This window comes from Bombina bombina, chromosome 5 (assembly GCF_027579735.1).
Source record: "Bombina bombina isolate aBomBom1 chromosome 5, aBomBom1.pri, whole genome shotgun sequence".
Taxonomy (NCBI): Eukaryota; Metazoa; Chordata; class Amphibia; order Anura; family Bombinatoridae; genus Bombina; species Bombina bombina.
Window position 1 is genome coordinate 988,964,654 of NC_069503.1, and position 19,969 is coordinate 988,984,622.

Sequence of the window (19,969 nt, forward strand, 5' to 3'; positions counted from 1 at the left end):
CACAATGTCGCCTCCACCTGCCTACACTTATTAACCCCTAATCTGCCGACTGCAAAGCGCCGCTACTTACGTTATCCTTATGTACCCCTAATCTGCTGCCCCTAACACCGCCGACCCCTATATTATATTTATTAACCCCCCAATCTGCCCCCCACAACGTCGCCTACACTTATTAACCCCTAATCTGCCGAGCGGACCGCACCGCTATTATAATAAAGTTATTAACCCCTAATCCGCCTCACTAACCCTATAATAAATAGTATTAACCCCTAATCTGCCCTCCCTAACATCGCCGACACCTAACTTCAAACATTAACCCCTAATCTGCCGACTGGAGCTCACTGCTATTCTAATAAATGTATTAACCCCTAAAGCTAAGTCTAACCCTAACACTAACACCCCCCTAAGTTAAATATAATTTAAATCTAACTAAATTAATTAACTCTTATTAAATAAATTATTCCTATTTAAATCTAATATTACAACAATTTTAAACTAATTACACCTACTCTAAGCCCCCTAATAAAATAACAAAGACCCCCAAAATAAAAAAATGCCCTACCCTATTCTAAATTACTAAAGTTCAAAGCTCTTTTACCTTACCAGCCCTGAACAGGGCCCTTTGCGGGGCATGCCCCAAAGAATTCAGTTCTTTTGCCTGTAAAAAAAAACACATACAATACCCCCCCCCAACATTTACAACCCACCACCCACATACCCCTAATCTAACCCAAACCCCCCTTAAATAAACCTAACACTAAGCCCCTGAAGATCTTCCTACCTTATCTTCACCATACCAGGTTCACCGATCGATCCAGAAGAGCTCCTCCGATGTCTTGATCCAAGCCCAAGCGGGGGGCTGAAGATGTCCATGATCCGGCTGAAGTCTTCATCCAAGCGGGAGCTGAAGAGGTCCATGATCCGGCTGAAGTCTTCTATCAACGGCATCTTCAATCTTCTTTCTTCCGGATCCATCTTGCAGACCTCCGACGCGGAACATCCTGCTGGCCAGACGGACTACCGATGAATGAAGGCTCCTTTAAGGGACGTCATCCAAGATGGAGTCCCTCGAATTCCGATTGGCTGATAGGATTCTATCAGCCAATCGGAATTAAAGGTAGGAATATTCTGATTGGCTGATGGAATCAGCCAATCAGAATCAAGTTCAATCCGATTGGCTGATCCGATCAGCCAATCAGATTGAGCTCGCATTCTATTGGCTGATCGGAACAGCCAATAGAATGCGAGCTCAATCTGATTGGCTGATCGGATCAGCCAATCGGATTGAACTTGATTCTGATTGGCTGATTCCATCAGCCAATCAGAATATTCCTACCTTAATTCCGATTGGCTGATAGAATCCTATCAGCCAATCGGAATTCGAGGGACGCCATCTTGGAGGACGTCCCTTAAAGGAGCCTTCATTCGTCGGTAGTCCGTCGGGCCAGCAGGATGTTCCGCGTCGGAGGTCTGCAAGATGGATCCGGAAGAAAGAAGATTGAAGATGCCGTTGATGGAAGACTTCAGCCGGATCATGGACATCTTCAGCCCCCCCGCTTGGGCTTGGATCAAGACATCGGAGGAGCTCTTCTGGATCGATCGGTGAACCTGGTATGGTGAAGATAAGGTAGGAAGATCTTCAGGGGCTTAGTGTTAGGTTTATTTAAGGGGGTTTTGGGTTAGATTAGGGGTATGTGGGTGGTGGGTTGTAATGTTGGGGGGGGGTATTGTATGTGGTTTTTTTTTACAGGCAAAAGAGCTGAATTCTTTGGGGCATGCCCCGCAAAGGGCCCTGTTCAGGGCTGGTAAGGTAAAAGAGCTTTGAACTTTAGTAATTTAGAATAGGGTAGGGCATTTTTTTATTTTGGGGGTCTTTGTTATTTTATTAGGGGGCTTAGAGTAGGTGTAATTAGTTTAAAATTGTTGTAATATTTTTCTGATGTTTGTAAATATTTTTTTATTTTTTTGTAACTTAGTTCTTTTTTATTTTTTGTACTTTAGTTAGTTTATTTCATTGTAGTTATTTGTAGATATTGTATTTAATTAATTTATTGATAGTGTAGTGTTAGGTTTAATTGTAGATAATTGTAGGTAGTTTATTTAATTTATTTATTGATAGTGTAGTGTTAGGTTTAATTGTAACTTAGGTTAGGATTTATTTTACAGGCAATTTTGTAATTATTTTAACTATTTTAGCTGTTTAATAGTTCTTAACTATTTAATAGCTATTGTACCTGGTTAAAATAAATACAAAGTTACCTGTAAAATAAATATAAATCCTAAAATAGCTATAATATAAATATAATTTATATTGTAGCTATATTAGGATTTATTTTACAGATAAGTATTTAGATTTAAATAGGAATAATTTATTTAATAAGAGTTAATTAATTTAGTTAGATTTAAATTATATTTAACTTAGGGGGGTGTTAGTGTTAGGGTTAGACTTAGCTTTAGGGGTTAATACATTTATTAGAATAGCGGTGAGCTCCAGTCGGCAGATTAGGGGTTAATGTTTGAAGTTAGGTGTCGGCGATGTTAGGGAGGGCAGATTAGGGGTTAATACTATTTATTATAGTATTATAGGGTTAGTGAGGCGGATTAGGTGTTAATAACTTTATTATAATAGCGGTGCGGTCCGCTCGGCAGATTAGGGGTTAATAAGTGTAGGCAGGTGGAGGCGACGTTGTGGGGAGCAGATTAGGGGTTAATAAATATAATATAGGGGTCGGCGGTGTTAGGGGCAGCAGATTAGGGGTACATAGGGATAATGTAAGTAGCGGCGGTTTACGGAGCGGCAGATTAGGGGTTAATAATAATATGCAGGGGTCAGCGATAGCGGGGGCAGCAGAATAGGGGTTAATAAGTGTAAGGTTAGGGGTGTTTAGACTCGGGGTACATGTTAGAGTGTTAGGTGCAGACGTAGGAAGTGTTTCCCCATAGGAAACAATGGGGCTGCGTTAGGAGCTGAACGCGGCTTTTTTGCAGGTGTTAGGTTTTTTTTCAGCTCAAACAGCCCCATTGTTTTCTATGGGGGAATCGTGCACGAGCACGTTTTTGAAGCTGGCCGCATCCGTAAGCAACTCTGGTATCGAGAGTTGCAGTGGCGTTAAATATGCCTGTATGCTCCCTTTTTGGAGCCTAACGCAGCCATTCTGTGAACTCTCAATACCAGAGGTATTTAAAAGGTGTGGCCAGAAAAAAGCCAGCGTTAGCTATGCGGGTCATTACCGACAAAACTCTAAATCTAGGCCCTAGTATGTTAAATTATTGCAAGACTACAGAAACATATTTTACATAAAAAACCACTGCAACTAAACCTTGTTTTGTGAAAATAATTGTTTGAAATTATGTTCCTACGTATTGAATTCATTTTCTTACAGTTTTACTATGAGTGCAGTGCTTGTAACATCATATGAGATGTCTGTAGCTATGCCAGTATGCCAGATGTTCTCGTCAGAATGTGTGTTCTGTATACATCAGTGATACTTTATGCTAAAGAGATATATTATGCTTATTAGATAATCACTTTATTATGTATAATTTACCAAGAGATAGCATATATCCATGTCTTCAAGTCAGTTCGACTTTGTGATATTTATTTTACTCAATAAATTGTACAATTATATTGGGATGAAAATATAATAGTGACAAAAATGCTGGTCATTTAAATGTGTATTAAAGTCAAAATTAAACTTTCACGAATCACACAAATCTTGTTTAAATTAAAAACATTTTTCTTATTTGTTTCCGTTATCAAACCTCCTTCGTTGTCTTGGCATCCTTTGTTGAAGAGCATACTTAGATATTCTTATGAACATGCACATGTCGTGAGCACTATATGGCAGCAGTGTCTGCAACAGTGTATAGCACTTTATGTATCACACTTCACCTCATACACTGGGCCTGATATTCAAAACCTTGCCACTCAGGTAAGTTGTTCTAAGAAGTCTTGTTGGTACTGCAAAGCCCTTAAAAAAAAATAGAAACACAAATGTATTGATATGTAGTGTTCTTTATGTGAAACAAAGACCCCTACATTACCATACAAGGTCTAAAAAAAATCCCAAAGATTTTGTGTGATTTCTCTCCCCAAATTCGACAGTTTACGGGCGCATGATAAATAACCAGCCATTACCAGTGGCTGGTTATTGCTACCGTGAGCTCTGGTTAATTTTAAAAATGTGCCCCAATTACCCCCCGAAAGAAAGTGTGTCGTAGTTAAAAATAAAAAAAATAAATGTGGCATTTTTATTTTTTTAATAAATAACCGCAAGAAGCAGTTATAAGGGGTTAAAGGGTGTGGGGTGTTAAACAAAACTGCACTGAAAAGTGCCTTTACATTGTGGTCTATGGGTACTGTGTGTTCCCTGTAAATATATAAGCATATATATTTATATTTGCTGGCCATTGCTGCGTGACTTACCCCCTTCGCTGCGCTAGGTTCTCTTGCCATGTCTCACGGCATGACAAAGAGGCTCCCATGCATTGTGAACATAAGGTCACATTCGCATTGCACAAAACTTGTAATACTCGCACACATTAGCGTGTGCTGGTATTATTAAGTGTTGCTCAAATATCTCCCTTGCAAAAGCGATATTTTGCGATCCACTTGTAATCTGCCACTTAACCTTGTGCAGCAGCAAGACACTAAAATCTGTGCAAATACAGATTTTAGCTTCTTGCTGTTGCACAAGATTGAACTAGACAACGAAAATAGCCGAGCGGCACCAAGGACTGCTTTCTTCTGCTTTCGGAAATTCATGAAACCTCCAAATGCACATCTCTACTGAGTATGCGCAAGAGTTCACAGCTCATATACATATATGATTATTGAGTGATGGTTGTCAAGTGATACAGGACCCAGGGAAATAAAGGGAACTTAAATTTGTCAGAACAAAATCTATTGCTCATCTGAATCTTAAAGTAACTATTATTGCAGTATGGATTATACAGCTATACTATACTGTATTTAATGGTTTAAATTAGTTAAAGTTTCCTTTCCACTGCATCATGTGACAGCCATCAGCTAATCACAAAATGTATATATGTATATTCTGTGAATCTTGCACATGCTCAGTAGGAACTAGTATCATAGAAAATGTATATATAAAAAGTATATGCACATTTAGATAATGGATGTGAATTGGCAAGTTGTTTAAAATTGTGTTCTCTATCTGAATCATGAAAGTTTTATTTTGACTTTAGTGTCCCTTTAAATTTTTTAATTTTATATTATATTTACAGGAAATGCTAACTGGCTAAAAGGGATAACTCCCTGTGGATGCTTCTGCAATCTTGAAGCTGCTGAGAGAAAGACAAAATCATTATCTCGAACTGCATCTTGGCACTTATTATCCACTATGGGCCAAATTACAAGTGGAGCGCTAATTTATCAGTCACCCACAAACGGGTAAATTAGCCCGTTTGCAGGCGCGCAATAAATAACCAGCCATTACAAGTGGCTGGTTATTGCTACCGGAAGTTTGCTGTAGCAATTAGTGCTCAAAAAATTAAGCAGCGGTCAGACCTCTGGTTCATTTTTTAAATGTCCCCCAATTGCCCCCAAAATACAGTGCGTAGTGCTTATTAAAAAAATAAATAATAGTAGCATTTAATAAAAACAAATCGCACAAAGCAGTTATCAGGGGTTAAAGTTATCGGGTACTAGAAAAAAAATCGCACTGAAAAGTGCTTTTACATTGCCGTCTATGGGAGCTGTGTGTTTCCTGTAAATATATATGTATACAGGCATACCTTGTTTTATTGCGCTTCACATTTTATTGTGCTACATTTAAAAGTGTCTGACATTTACATTTCACTTTAATTAGATGGAGCAATATATATATATGAATGAATGAGTAAATTGTATAGCGCTACACCACAAACTAAATCGCCTCAAGGCGCTTTTCAGCCAGAAGTGGTCTGAGCCTTCAGAAAAGGTGGGTCTTGAGCTTCTTCCTGAAGGCTAGATGGTTTTCTTCTGAGCGGATGTTCACGAGTAGCGCATTCAATAGCCAGGGTCCTTGGACTGCCAATCTTTGTTCGCCTTTTGATTTGTAGCGGGTCTTGGGTATGTGGAGGAGGTTCTGGTTGGCTGACCGGAGAGGGGTGTAGTGCTTTATTTTGTTGCAGAGGTATTTTGGGGCTTTTCCTTGTGTACATTTGAGGATGAGGCAGGGGGTCTTGAATGTAACACGATCCTTCACAGGTAGCCAATGGAATGTCTTCAGGGACGGGGTGATCAATTCCCAGGGTTTTTTCCCAGTTACCAGTCTGGCGGCTGTGTTCTGGACGACTTGCAGTTGTGAGATTTGGTATTTGGGGAGTCCTAAGTAGAGGGAGTTTGTGTAGTCAAGTCGGGAGTTGATAATTGTTCCAACTACAGCTGCAGTGTCTCCAGGGATGAAGGGGATTAGTCGATGTAGCAGGTGAAGAAGGTGGCGAGATCCGCTGACTACTGATCCTGTTTGTGCGACCATTGTCATGTCTGAGTCAAAGATGACTCAAAGGCTTTTGGCTTTGGTGCTGGGGGTGATGGTTTGTCCGAGGATGGTAGATGGGTTGGATTTTATGCTGTGGTGTTTGTTTCGATTTGCTTGGAGGAAGAGGAGTTCTGTTTTGGATCCGTTGAGTTTGAGGGAGCTCTCAGTAATCCACTTGTTGATCAATGAGAGGCAGTTTTGTGTCATCGGCAAAGGAGTGATAGAGCAGGTTCTGGTTAATGATGATTTTGAGGAGTGGGCGGAGGTAGATATTGAAGAGCACAGGCGACAGCGGTGATCCTTGAGGGACTCTGCATGTGATTTTACGTGCTTCTGAGGTGAAGGTGCCTAGTTTCACTTTCTGGTATCTGTTCTCTAGGAAGGATGCAAACCAGCGTATGTCCAAGTCTGCAACTCCGGCTACTTCTGTGAGATGAATGAGCAGGGTCTTGTGGTTTACTGTGTCGAAGGCTGCGCTGAGGTCCAGTAGCACCAGGAGGCATGATTCTCCTACATCTGCTGCTTTGAGGGCATCATCCCAGATCTTGAGGAGCACCATTTCAGTCCCGTGGCTAGGGTGGAAACCAGACTGTAATGGATCCAGGAATTCATGGGTGTTCAGATGGGGCTGTAGCTGTTGTACTACTACTTTCTCAATAATTTTGGAGAGGGTGTTGAGGCTTGTGACAGGTCTGCGGTTGTTTGAGTTTTTGGGGTCAAGGTTGTGCTTCTTTAGGAGGGGTTTGATTATGCCTTGCTTGAGGGAGATCGGCACAATTCCTTCTTTGAATGACAGGTTTATAAGGTGTATTATGGTGGGTGCCAGGATATCAGTGCATTCTTTCAGAAGTTTTGTGGGAATAATGTCGTTTGGTGATGTGATGTCTTGGAGGCATCCGATTATGGTTTTGGTGGTGTCGATGGTGTTTGGTACCAGGGTGAATCTTGATGGTTGTGGAGAATTTATGTGCTTTTTGTCTTCTTGTGGTGACCAGGCGGAGTTGCTTGTTATGTTCTGTTTAATATCTTCTCGAATGTTTGTGATTTTGTTAATGAAAAAGTCAGATAGCTCATTGCAGAATTGTTGTGTTTCGTTTGCTGGTGGCTCAAGACAGATGGGGTTCATAGTCTGTGCGACTAGTTTGAAGAGCTCGCGGGGGCGGTTTATGGCTTTTGAGATGGTGTTTGAGAAGTGTTCTTTTTTGCTGTGAAGATGGCTTTGTGGTATTTAGTAGTGAGTGATTTGTAGTTTGTGTGGATGGTCTGTGGTTGGGTTCCTTCTCCAGGCTGCTTCCGCTCTTCTGTGTTCTTGTTTCAATGATGTAAGGGAGTCGTTGAACCAGCCAGAACTATTTTTGTGGGTGGGTGCTCTGCGGATTGGTGCGACTGTCTCTGCTATCTGTAGTAGTGTTGTGTTAAGAGAATTGAGTGTGTCTTCAGTTGTGAGGACTTACGTCAGTGCCACAATTTTTTGGGACAGTGTGGTTTTGAAGAGGTGTGAGTGTAGTTTCTGTAGTTATTTTGAATTTGAGAGCATGGTGGTCAGTCCATGGCAGGGACATGTTGTCCAGAGTGTTTGAAGATGAGGTTATGGCTGTGGCCAGAAATGTGGGTGGGAGTCCTTATCAGTTGCTGCAGACCTAGTGCTTCCAATTACAGGTGGTGGTGATGGGGTCCTGGGAGGAGTTGGCCCAGAGGTTGAAGTCCCAGAGTAAGAGGAGGTTTTTGGTTTTCAAGGTGTGTGTGGAGATGAATTCAGTGAAGGGAGTGAGGAAGTGTGTCTTTGGCCCTGGTGGTCTGTAACATAGTAGTATGTGGCTGGTGTTTTGGGGTGTTGTTTGGAGTTGCAGTGTGAGTGTTTCTACAAATGGCAGTGTGCTCTGTAGTGTTGAGTTGAGTGATAAAGTCGTGGATGTCATGTTTGTGCTTGACTGCTGATCTGGTGTTGAGCAGGGCACATGATAGGTGTTGTGCTGGGGGTGGTGCAGCCCTGTTTTGAATAGGTGGTTGCAAGATAGTGTTTAGAAGTTGTTCTTTTCTTCATATTGTTTGTGTGGTGGTAGTTAGTGGTGAGGTGGTGTTCCTCTGGCTGAGGAGGGTTGGAATTTTATGTGCATGAGTGCGAGGGGTGAGGGTTGGTGAGTGGGATCTAGCGGTAAGTGCTTGTGAGTGCTATGGGAGGGTGCTGGTGAGTGCTAGGGTGAATGCTGGTGAGTAGGTGCTAGGGGTGAGTGCTAGTGGGTGTGTGCTGGTAAGTGGGTGCTAAGGGTGAGGTTGGTGAGTGAGTGCTAGGCGTGACTGCTATGGGAGAGGGCTGGTGAGAGAGTTCTATTGGAGAGGGCTGGTGAATGTATGTATATATATATATATATATATATATATTTATATACCGTATATATATATATATATATATATATATATATATATATATTGCCTGAATTGCAGTTTGGGATCATCAGTGGATCTCTTTTAGCTGCCCAGCATACTTTTTTTCTTTAGCCAATAGTGTAGAAAGGTTTTGTATATTCTGCAACATATCAGTGGCTTATATTTAAAAACAAGTCTATAAATACAGGGAGTGCAGAATTATTAGGCAAATGAGTATTTTGACCACATCATCCTCTTTATGCATGTTGTCTTACTCCAAGCTGTATAGGCTCGAAAGCCTACTACCAATTAAGCATATTAGGTGATGTGCATCTCTGTAATGAGAAGGGGTGTGGTCTAATGACATCAACACCCTATATCAGGTGTGCATAATTATTAGGCAACTTCCTTTCCTTTGGCAAAATGGGTCAAAAGAAGGACTTGACAGGCTCAGAAAAGTCAAAAATAGTGAGATATCTTGCAGAGGGATGCAGCACTCTTAAAATTGCAAAGCTTCTGAAGCATGATCATCGAACAATCAAGCGTTACATTCAAAATAGTCAACAGGGTCGCAAGAAGCATGTGGAAAAACCAAGGCGCAAAATAACTGCCCATGGACTGAGAAAAGTCAAGCGTGCAGCTGCCAAGATGCCACTTGCCACCAGTTTGGCCATATTTCAGAGCTGCAACATCACTGGAGTGCCCAAAAGCACAAGGTGTGCAATACTCAGAGACATGGCCAAGGTAAGAAAGGCTGAAAGACGACCACCACTGAACAAGACACACAAGCTGAAACTTCAAGACTGGGCCAAGAAATATCTCAAGACTGATTTTTCTAAGGTTTTATGGACTGATTAAATGAGAGTGAGTCTTGATGGGCCAGATGGATGGGCCTGTGGCTGGATTGGTAAAGGGCAGAGAGCTCCAGTCTGACTCAGATGCCAGCAAGGTGGAGGTGGAGTACTGGTTTGGGCTGGTATCATCAAAGATGAGCTTGTGGGGCCTTTTCGGGTTGAGGATGGAGTCAAGCTCAACTTCCAGTCCTACTGCCAGTTTCTGGAAGACACCTTCTTCAAGCAGTGGTACAGGAAGAAGTCTGCATCCTTCAAGAAAAACATGATTTTCATGCAGGACAATGCTCCATCACACGCGTCCAAGTACTCCACAGCGTGGCTGGCAAGAAAGGGTATAAAAGAAGAAAATCTAATGACATGGCCTCCTTGTTCACCTGATCTGAACCCCATTGAGAACCTGTGGTCCATCATCAAATGTGAGATTTACAAGGAGGGAAAACAGTACACCTCTCTGAACAGTGTCTGGGAGGCTGTGGTTGCTGCTGCACGCAATGTTGATGGTGAACAGATCAAAACACTGACAGAATCCATGGATGGCAGGCTTTTGAGTGTCCTTGCAAAGAAAGGTGGCTATATTGGTCACTGATTTGTTTTTGTTTTGTTTTTGAATGTCAGAAATGTATATTTGTGAATGTTGAGATGTTATATTGGTTTCACTGGTAAAAATAAATAATTGAAATGGGTATATATTTGTTTTTTGTTAAGTTGCCTAATAATTATGCACAGTAATAGTCACCTGCACTCACAGATATCCCCCTAAAATAGCTATAACTAAAAACAAACTAAAAACTACTTCCAAAACTATTCAGCTTTGATATTTCTGAGTTTTTTGGGTTCATTGAGAACTTGGTTGTTGTTCAATAATAAAATTAATCCTCAAAAATACAACTTGCCCAATAATTCTGCACTCCCTGTATTAGAACATTTGATGTACTTAGGTTTCCATATGTTGGGTAGATGGACAAGTTGATCACACAAAGTAGATCCCAGCTCACTAAGGTAAAGACAGCCGAGCTATATACTATATATATATATATATATATATATATATATATATATATATATATATATATATATATATAATATTACAAGCCATGTAGAATTATATTTAGTAAACAGAACACATTGCATGTTGGTCTCCCCAGTTTTTTCTGAGTTTATTAGAAGTGCGACGTCTTTGCATTTTCTGAGCTACTTCCTTTCTTATGTTTACAGACAGTGACTGGTACCTTTGCCACATAACGTTTGTTGTCCCACGAGAGGAGAGTCTGGAATGGACAATGTATCCTTTCCCTTATCTCTCTCGTGTGGATCCAGAAGCATCGAAAGGCACATTAGTGTATCAGCTGCTGGCCCATTACTACAATGATGAGAGCTCCGGCGGTGGAATATCTTACTATCTCATTGAAGGTAAGTGCCAGGGCGCTTAGTAATGCTTCTGCGCTGAAGCTTGAGATAAGGTAAGTACATGAAACACAAGTGTTTCCTTATATGATTCAGAGCATTCAATTTTTAAAAAGTGTTTACTTCTATTATGAAATTGACTTTGTTATTATATTCTTTGTTGATAAGAATACCTAGGTAGGTAGTGTGCACGTGTTTGGAGAACTATATTTCAGCAGTTTTCAATAATGCTTTTGTACACTAAATGGCAGTAGTTTGTGCACAATGGTGACATGAAACTCAAAAAAAATATTTTATGATTCAGATACAGCGCACAATTTTACACATCTTTCCAATTTACTTCTATCATCAAATTTGCTTCATTCTGGTTTTACTGTTTCTTTAAAATTGTTAAAAGCAATACTTCTTGCAATACTGTTGCTATATAGTGCTCCAGGCACATGCACGCTTCTCAGTCTACCTACCAGGGGCTCGATCCGATATAAATCGTCGCCCGCAAAAGCCGGCGACACCAAAATCTGCGCGGGTTTGGTATCCTATATACGGCGTAACCTAGAAGTTACGCCCGTATATTTCAGCCGTCGCCCGTAGTTTTTTTGGCCATAGACAGGTATACCAAACCCGCGCAGTTTGGTATCCAATATACAGCGTAAGGACTTACGTGGCGAAAATGGAGAAATCTTACTCCATTTTCACCTCGCCACAAAAAGCAGCCGTAAGAAGCCTTATGCTGACTATTGGAGCCCCGTAACTACCTAAACTACCTGCAAAATGAAACCTAACACCTAACGCATGCACAATGTCTATTTACCTGTCAACCGCAATCCCCCGCCGCAATCCCTAATAAAGTATTTAACCCCTAAACCGTCGCTCCCGGACCCCGCCGCCATCTACATAAACTAACCCCCTACTGTGAGCCCCTAAAACCGCCACCATCTAACTGATCTATCCCCTAATGTGAACCCCTTACACCTCCGCCATCTACCTTATCTATCCCCTAATCTGACCCCTTACACCGCCGCCACCTATATAAAAATTATTAACCCCTAATCTAATCCGCCAGCTATATTAATATTATTAACCCCTAATCTAATCCCCCTAAAATAATTATCTCTATTACCAGCCCTTAAAAGGGCCTTTTGCAGGGGCTTTGCCCCAAAGTAAACAGCTCTTTTGCCCTATAACCTGCCCTCCCTACACCGCCGCCACCTATATTAAGAGTATTAACCCCTAATGTAAGCCCCTTACACCGCCGCCATCTATATTAAAATTATTAACCCCTAATTTAATCTACCTACCCCGCCGCCAGCTATATTATCTATATTAACCCTAAGAATATTATAGTTAATATAGTTATTACATTATATATATTAACTATATTAACCCTAATTATATTAGGGTTAATATAGTTACTATAGTATTTATATTAACTATATTAACTCTATCTAACCCTAACACCCCTAACTAAATTCTTATTAAATAAGTCTAATTCATATTATAAACTAAAATATTCCTATTTAAATCTAAATACTTACCTATAAAATAAACCCTAAGATAGCTACAATATAATTAATAATTACATTGTAGCTATGTTAGGGTTTATATTTATTTTACAGGTAAATTGTTAATTATTTTAACTAGGTATAATAGCTATTAAATAGTTATTAACTATTTAATAGCTACCTAGTTAAAATAATTACCCAATTACCTGTAAAATAAATCCTAACCTAAGTTACAAATACACCTACACTATCAATAAATTAAATAAACTACAAATATCTATCTAAAAATACAATTAAATAAACCAAACTAAATTACAAAAACAAACAAACACTAAATTACAAAAAAAAAAAGATTACAGCAATTTTAAGCTAATTACACCTATTCTAAGCCCCCTAATAAAATAATAAAGCCCCCCAAAATAAAAAATTCCCTACCCTATTCTAAATTATAAAATACCCAGCTCTGTACCAGCCCTTAAAAGGGCTTTTTTGCGGGGTATTTACCCCAAGTTAACAGCTCTTTTGCCTGTAAAAAAAAGAACACAACCCCCCCAACATTACAACCCACCACCCACATACCCCTATTCTAAACCCACCCAAACCCCCCTTAAAGAACCTAACACTACCCCCCTGAAGATCTCCCTACCTTGTCTTCACCCAACCGGACCGAACTCCTCATCCGATCCGGGCGATGTCTTTATCCAAGCGGCAAAGAAGAAGTCTTCATCCCGGCGATGTCTTTATCCAAGCGGCAGCAAAGTCTTCTTCCATCCGGCAGCATCTTCCATCAAGCGGCATCTTCAATCTTCTTTCTTCGCTCCTCCGACGCGGAGCATCCATTCCGGCCGACGACTGAACGACGAATGAGGTACCTTTAAATGATGTTATCCAAGATGGCGTCCGTCGAATTCCGATTGGCTGATAGGATTCTATCAGCCAATCGGAATTAAGGTAGGAAAAATCTGATTGGCTGATTGAATCAGCCAATCGGATTGAACTTGAATCTGATTGGCTGATTCAATCAGCCAATCAGATTTTTCTACCTTAATTCCGATTGGCTGATAGAATCCTATCAGCCAATCGGAATTTGACGGACGCCATCTTGGATGACGTCATTTAAAGATACCTCATTCGTCGTTCAGTCGTCGGCCGGGATAGATGCTCCGCGTCGGAGGAGCGAAGAAAGAAGATTGAAGATGCCGCTTGATGGAAGATGCTGCCGGATGGAAGAAGACTTTGCTGCCGCTTGGATAAAGACATCGCCGGGATGAAGACTTCTTCTTTGCCGCTTGGATAAAGACATCGCCGGGATAAAGACTTCTTCTTTGCCGCTTGGATAAAGACATCGCCCGGATCGGATGAGGAGTTCGGCCCGGGTTGGGTGAAGACAAGGTAGGGAGATCTTCAGGGGGGTAGTGTTAGGTTTAATTTAGGGGGGGTTTGGGTTAGATTAGGGGTATGTGGGTAGTGGGTTGTAATGTTGGGGGTGGTATTGTGGGGTTTTTTCAAGCAAAAGAGCAGTTTTCTTTGGGGCATGCCCCGCAAAAGGCCCTTTTAAGGGCTGGTAAGGTAAAAGAGCTTTGAACTTGTTTAATTTAGAATAGGGTAGGGAATTTTTTTTATTTTGGGGGGCTTTATTATTTTATTAGGGGGCTTAGAATAGGTGTAATTAGCTTAAAAATCTTGTAATCTTTTTTTTTATTTTTTGTAATTTAGTGGGGGTTTTTTTGTAATTTAGTTTAGTGTATTTAATTATATTTTAGTTAGATATTTGTAGTTTATTTAATTTATTGGTAGTGTAGGTGTATTTGTAACTTAGGTTAGGATTTATTTTACAGGTAAATGGGTAATTATTTTAACTAGGTAGCTATTAAATAGTTATTAACTATTTAATAGCTATTGTACCTAGTTAAAATAAATACCAAGTTACCTGTAAAATAAATATAAACCCTAAAATAGCTACAATGTAATTATTAATTACATTGTAGCTACAGTGGGGAAAAAAAGTATTTAGTCAGCCATCAATTGTGCAAGTTCTCCCACTTAAGAAGATGAGAGGCCTGTAATTTTCATCATAGGTATACCTCAACTATGAGAGACAAAATGTAGAAACAAATCCAGACAATCACAATGTCTGATTTGGAAAGAATTTATTTGCAAATTATGGTGGTCAATATCAAAAGTTCATCTCAATACTTTGTTATATATCCTTTGTTGGCAATGACAGAGGTCAAATGTTTTCTGTAAGTCTTGACAAGGCTGTCACACATTGTTGCTGGTATGTTGGCCCATTCCTGCATGCAGATCTCCTCTAGAGCATTGATGTTTTGGGGCTGTCGTTGGGCAACACAGACTTTCAACTCCCTCCAAAGGTTTTCTATGGGGTTGAGATCTGGAGACTGGCTAGGCCACTCCAGGATTTTGAAATGCTTCTTACGAAGCCACTCCTGCGTTGTCCGGGCGGTGTGTTTGGGATCATTGTCATGCTAAAAGACCAGCCACATTTCATCTTCAATGCCCTTGCTGATGGAAGGAGGTTTGCACTCAAAAGCTCAAGATACATGGCCCCATTCATTCTTTCATGTACATGGATCAATCTTCCTGTTCCCTTTGCAGAGAAACAGCCCCAAAGCATGATGTTGCCACCCCCATGCTTCACAATAGGTATGGTGTTCTCTCTCCTCCAAACACGACAAGTTGTGTTTCTACCAAACAGTTCTACTTTGGTTTCATCTGACCATATGATATTCTCCCAATCCACTTCTGGATCATCCAAATGCTCTCTAGCATACTTCATACGGGCCAGGACATGTACTGGCTTAAGCAGGGGGACACGTCTGGCACTGCAGGATCTGAGTCCCTGGCGGCGTAGTGTGTTACTGATGGTAGCCTTTGTTAAGTTGCTCCAGCTCTCTGCAGGCGATTCACTAGGTCCCCCCGTGTGGTTCTGGGATGTTTTCTCACTGTTCTTGTGATCATTTTGACCCCACGGGGTGAGATCTTGCGGGGAGCCCCAAATTGAGGGAGATTATCAGTGGTTTTGTATGTCTTCCATTTTCTAATTATTTCTCCCACAGTTGATTTCTTCACACCAAGCTGCTTGCCTATTGCAGATTCAGTCTTCCCAGCCTGGTGCAGGTCTACAATTTTGTTTCTGGTGTCCTTCGACAGCTCTTTGGTCTTCACCATAGTGGAGTTTGGAGTGTGACTGTTTGAGGTTGTGGACAGGTGTCTTTTATACTGATAACAAGTTCAAACAGGTGCCATTAATACAGGTAATGAGTGGAGGACAGAGGAGCCTCTTAAAGAAGAAGATACAGGTCTGTGAGAGCCAGAAATATTGCTTGTTTGAAGGTGACCAAATACTTATTTTCCACCATAATTTGCAAATAAATTCTTTCCAAATCAGACAATGTGATTGTCTGGATTTGTTTCCACATTTTGTCTCTCATAGTTGAGGTATACCTATGATGAAAATTACAGGCCTCTCTCATCTTCTTAAGTGGGAGAACTTGCACAATTGGTGGCTGACTAAATACTTTTTTCCCCCACTGTATTTTAGGGTTTATTTTATAGGTAAGTATTTAGATTTAAATAGGAATATTTTCATTAATAATATTAATATTAGATTTATTTTAATAAGAGTTTAGTTAGGGATGTTAGAGTTAGATAGGGTTATTATACTTAATATATATATAATATAATAACGATATTAACTATATTAACTCTAATATAATTAGGGTTAATATAGCTGGCGGCGGTGTAGGGGGATTAGATTAGGGGTTAATGTGTTTAATATAGGTGGCAGCGGTGTAGGGGGATTTAGATTGTAGGCAAAAGAGCTGATTACTTTGTGACAAAGCCCCGCCAAAAGCCCTTTTAAGGGCTGGCAAAAGAGCAGTTTACTTTGGGGTAATGCCATGCAAAAAGCCCTTTTCAGGGCTATTTGTAGGGTTAGACTTAGGTTTAGTGGTAGGGATAGTTTAGTATTTTAGGGGTTAAATAATTTAATATAGATGGCGGCGGGGTAGGGGGATTAAATTAGGGGTTAATAATTTTAAAATAGATGGCGGCGGGGTATGGGCTCACTTTAGGGGGTAGGTAAGGTAGATGGCGGCGGGGTAGGGGCTCACTTTAGGGGGTAGGTAAGGTAGATGGCGGCGGGGTAGGGGCTCACTTTAGGGGGTAGGTAAGGTAGATGGCGGCGGTGTTAGGGGCTCACTTTAGGGGGTTATAGATTTAATATAGCTGGCGGCGGGGTCCGGGAGCGGCAGTTTAGGGGTTAATAACTTTATTAGGTGGCGGCGGGGTCCGGGAGCGGCAGTTTAGGGGTTAATAACTTTTTTATTATTAGGATAGTGAGGGGGGATAGCGGATAGAAGGTTAGACGTGTCGGGCTATGTTTAGGAGGCGTGTTAGACAGTGCGGGTGATTTCATACTTTAGTCAGGTTTTGTAGGCGCTGGCAGTTTCTAACGTGCCGTAAGTCACTGGCGACGTCAGAAATTTGTACTTGCACAGATTTCTGGACATCGCTGGTTTATCCGACTTACGGCACGTTAGCATCTGACGGCGCCGTATATTGGATAGCTCGAGTTGCGAGCTGAAACTGCGGGGCGACGCGGTTTCCCTCGCTTGCGCCGCAAACTACCCCGTATATCGGATCGCGCCCCAGCTTTTTAACAAATACCAAAAGTAATTTGGATCACAGTCTTGAATTGGAAACTTTATAAAAATTGTATGCTCTATCTGAATCATTAAACAAAAACATTTTTGGTTTCATATCCCATTGACAATAAATCCTCAGGATTTTATTACATATATCTGGAATTACTACATTGTCTTACTGTGTTTTTCTTCATCACTTCTGCTGGGAATCTGATTAATCAATAAACCTGGCAATAAAAATAATAATACAAGTGCTAAAATTATATATTTCCCCCCAAAGCTTGGCTTTGCATCTTTGTCCTCCGCTTGAACCAAACTGCTGAGAAATTAGCATTTTATTTAAAGGGTCAGTAATTACTTTGAAATGGTAATATAAAATGTTTAATTATGTGTGGTAAAACAACTTCACATAAAACTTTATTAATTTTGCCCTATTTTCATGTAATTTAACTGGAAAAATTATAGTCTTTTTCCCCTGATTTTCTATAAAGAAATGAGTGCAGCCATTTTGAAACCTAGTTTTCCCTTATCTAAAGCTGAGGACAATAAGGGACAGATAAAATGTGCAAAATAATGAGTGTGTAGAATATAACAATGTTAAACGTTACTTTAATATCGCACATATCCATTGTTTGCATCCTCTATCTGTCCCTAATTGTCCTTAGCAGACAATATTAGATAAAGCAAATCTAGGTTTCAACATGGCGGCACCCATTACTAAAGCCCTGCACTTATGTTTTATTATTATTAAAATAATATCTAGATAATATTCTCAAAGTTTTGCTTTGAATTATTATATGTAGCATCTATTAATGTTTAATGTCCCTTTAACAAGTTACTTTGGTGTTGCATGATAACAAAGAGTAGAGCATATAGTTTTAATTTATTGTTTTGCAATGTGGGGGGGCTGGAGGTTTAGGGGTTATTAGGTTTATTTAGTGGCGGCGATGTGGGAAGTCGGAGTTTTAGGGGTTAATAACTTTATTATAGTGGTGGAATAGGGGTTAATAACTTTTATTAATGTCAGCGATGTCAGGAGCGGCCAATTAGGGGTTAATAACTTTATTTAGGTGTCGGGGTGGCAGACTAGGGGTTTATGTTAGGGTGTTAGGTTTGAACGTAACTTTTTCCCCCCCAAAGACATCAATGGGGTTGCTTTACAGAGATTTTTCATTCCGCACTTCAGGTGTTAGTTTTTTTTCTAACACTCTCTCCCCTTTGATGTCTATGGGGGAGAGCGTGCATGAGCACGTCAAAGCAATTACTGTGTAGGGTTACTTAAATTAAACCATCCATATTCATATTGGAATAATTACTCCAGTATGTCTAAAAAGAGAAAGAAAAAAAAGATTTTTTTTTAGAGTTGTTTTACAGCACTATAAATAATGTATATTGCATTTTTGTTATAGAACATTTTCTTAATTAAACGTTTTCTTAATTAAACGTTTTATGTTGGTTACATTTTGAGTTTAATGCGTCTCTAAAGGCAGCAGAGACAAGATTTATAAAAGTCAGGAGCTTTTCCGCTTAAAAGGAACGTGTCTGATATTCTATGAAATAGATTGGTGTGTGAAAAAAATATTACACAAGTCCAGATAAAGTTCCACTTCTTTTTCACTAAATAATTAATGCTGAATTAATCTTAAAGGGATAGGAAAGTCAGAAATAAACTTGCATGATTCAGATAGAGCATGTCATTTTAAGACACTATTCAATGTACTTCTATTTTCAAATGTGCTTTGTTTTCTTACGCCTAGATTTAGAATTTTGTCGGTAACGACCCGCGTAGCTAACGCTGGCTTTTTTCTGGCCGCACCTTTTAAATACCTCTGGTATTGAGAGTTCAGGCATATTTACCGCCACTGTAACTCTCGATACCAGAGTTGCTTACGGACGCGGCCAGCTTCAAAAACGTGCTTGTGCACGATTCCCCCATAGAAAACAATGGGGCTGTTTGAGCTGAAAAAAAACCTAACACCTGCAAAAAAGCCGCGTTCAGCTCCTAACGCAGCCCCATTGTTTCCTATGGGGAAACACTTCCTACGTCTGCACCTAACACTCTAACATGTACCCCGAGTCTAAACACCCCTAACCTTACACTTATTAACCCCTAATCTGCCGCCCCCCGCTATCGCTGAGCCATGCATATTATTTTTAACCCCTAATCTGCCGCTCCGTACACCCCCGCCACCTACATTATCCCTATGTACCCCTAATCTGCTGCCCTAACATCGCCGACCCCTATATTATATTTATTAACCCCTAATCTGCCGCCCCCAACGTCGCCTCCACCTAACTACACTTATTAATCCCTAATCTACCGACCGGACCTGAACGCTACTATAATAAATGTATTAACCCCTAATCCGCCTAACTCCCGCCTCAATAACCCTATAATAAATAGTATTAACCGCTAATCTGCCGACAGGAGCTCACCGCTACTCTAATAAATTTATTAACCCCTAAAGCTAAGTCTAACTTTAACCCTAACACCCCCCTAAATTAAATATAATTTAAATCTAACTAAATAAATTAACTCTTATTAAATAAATTATTCCTATTTAAAGCTAAATACTTACCTGTAAAATAAATCCTAATATAGCTACAATATAAATTATAATTATATTGTAGCTATTTTAGGAATAATATTTATTTTACAGGCAACTTTGTATTTATTTTAACCAGGCACA

General features: G+C 40.2%; 1 protein-coding gene across 1 annotated transcript in view; it reads left to right on the forward strand.

The window, feature by feature from the left end:
• The window catches only part of LOC128661686 (neural-cadherin-like), a 488,078-nt gene that overhangs the window by 51,361 nt on the left and 416,748 nt on the right, over nucleotides 1-19,969 (forward strand). The window contains 1 exon segment of the mRNA XM_053715912.1: nucleotides 10,922-11,116. Within this exon segment, the coding sequence (XP_053571887.1) occupies nucleotides 10,922-11,116 (195 nt within the window).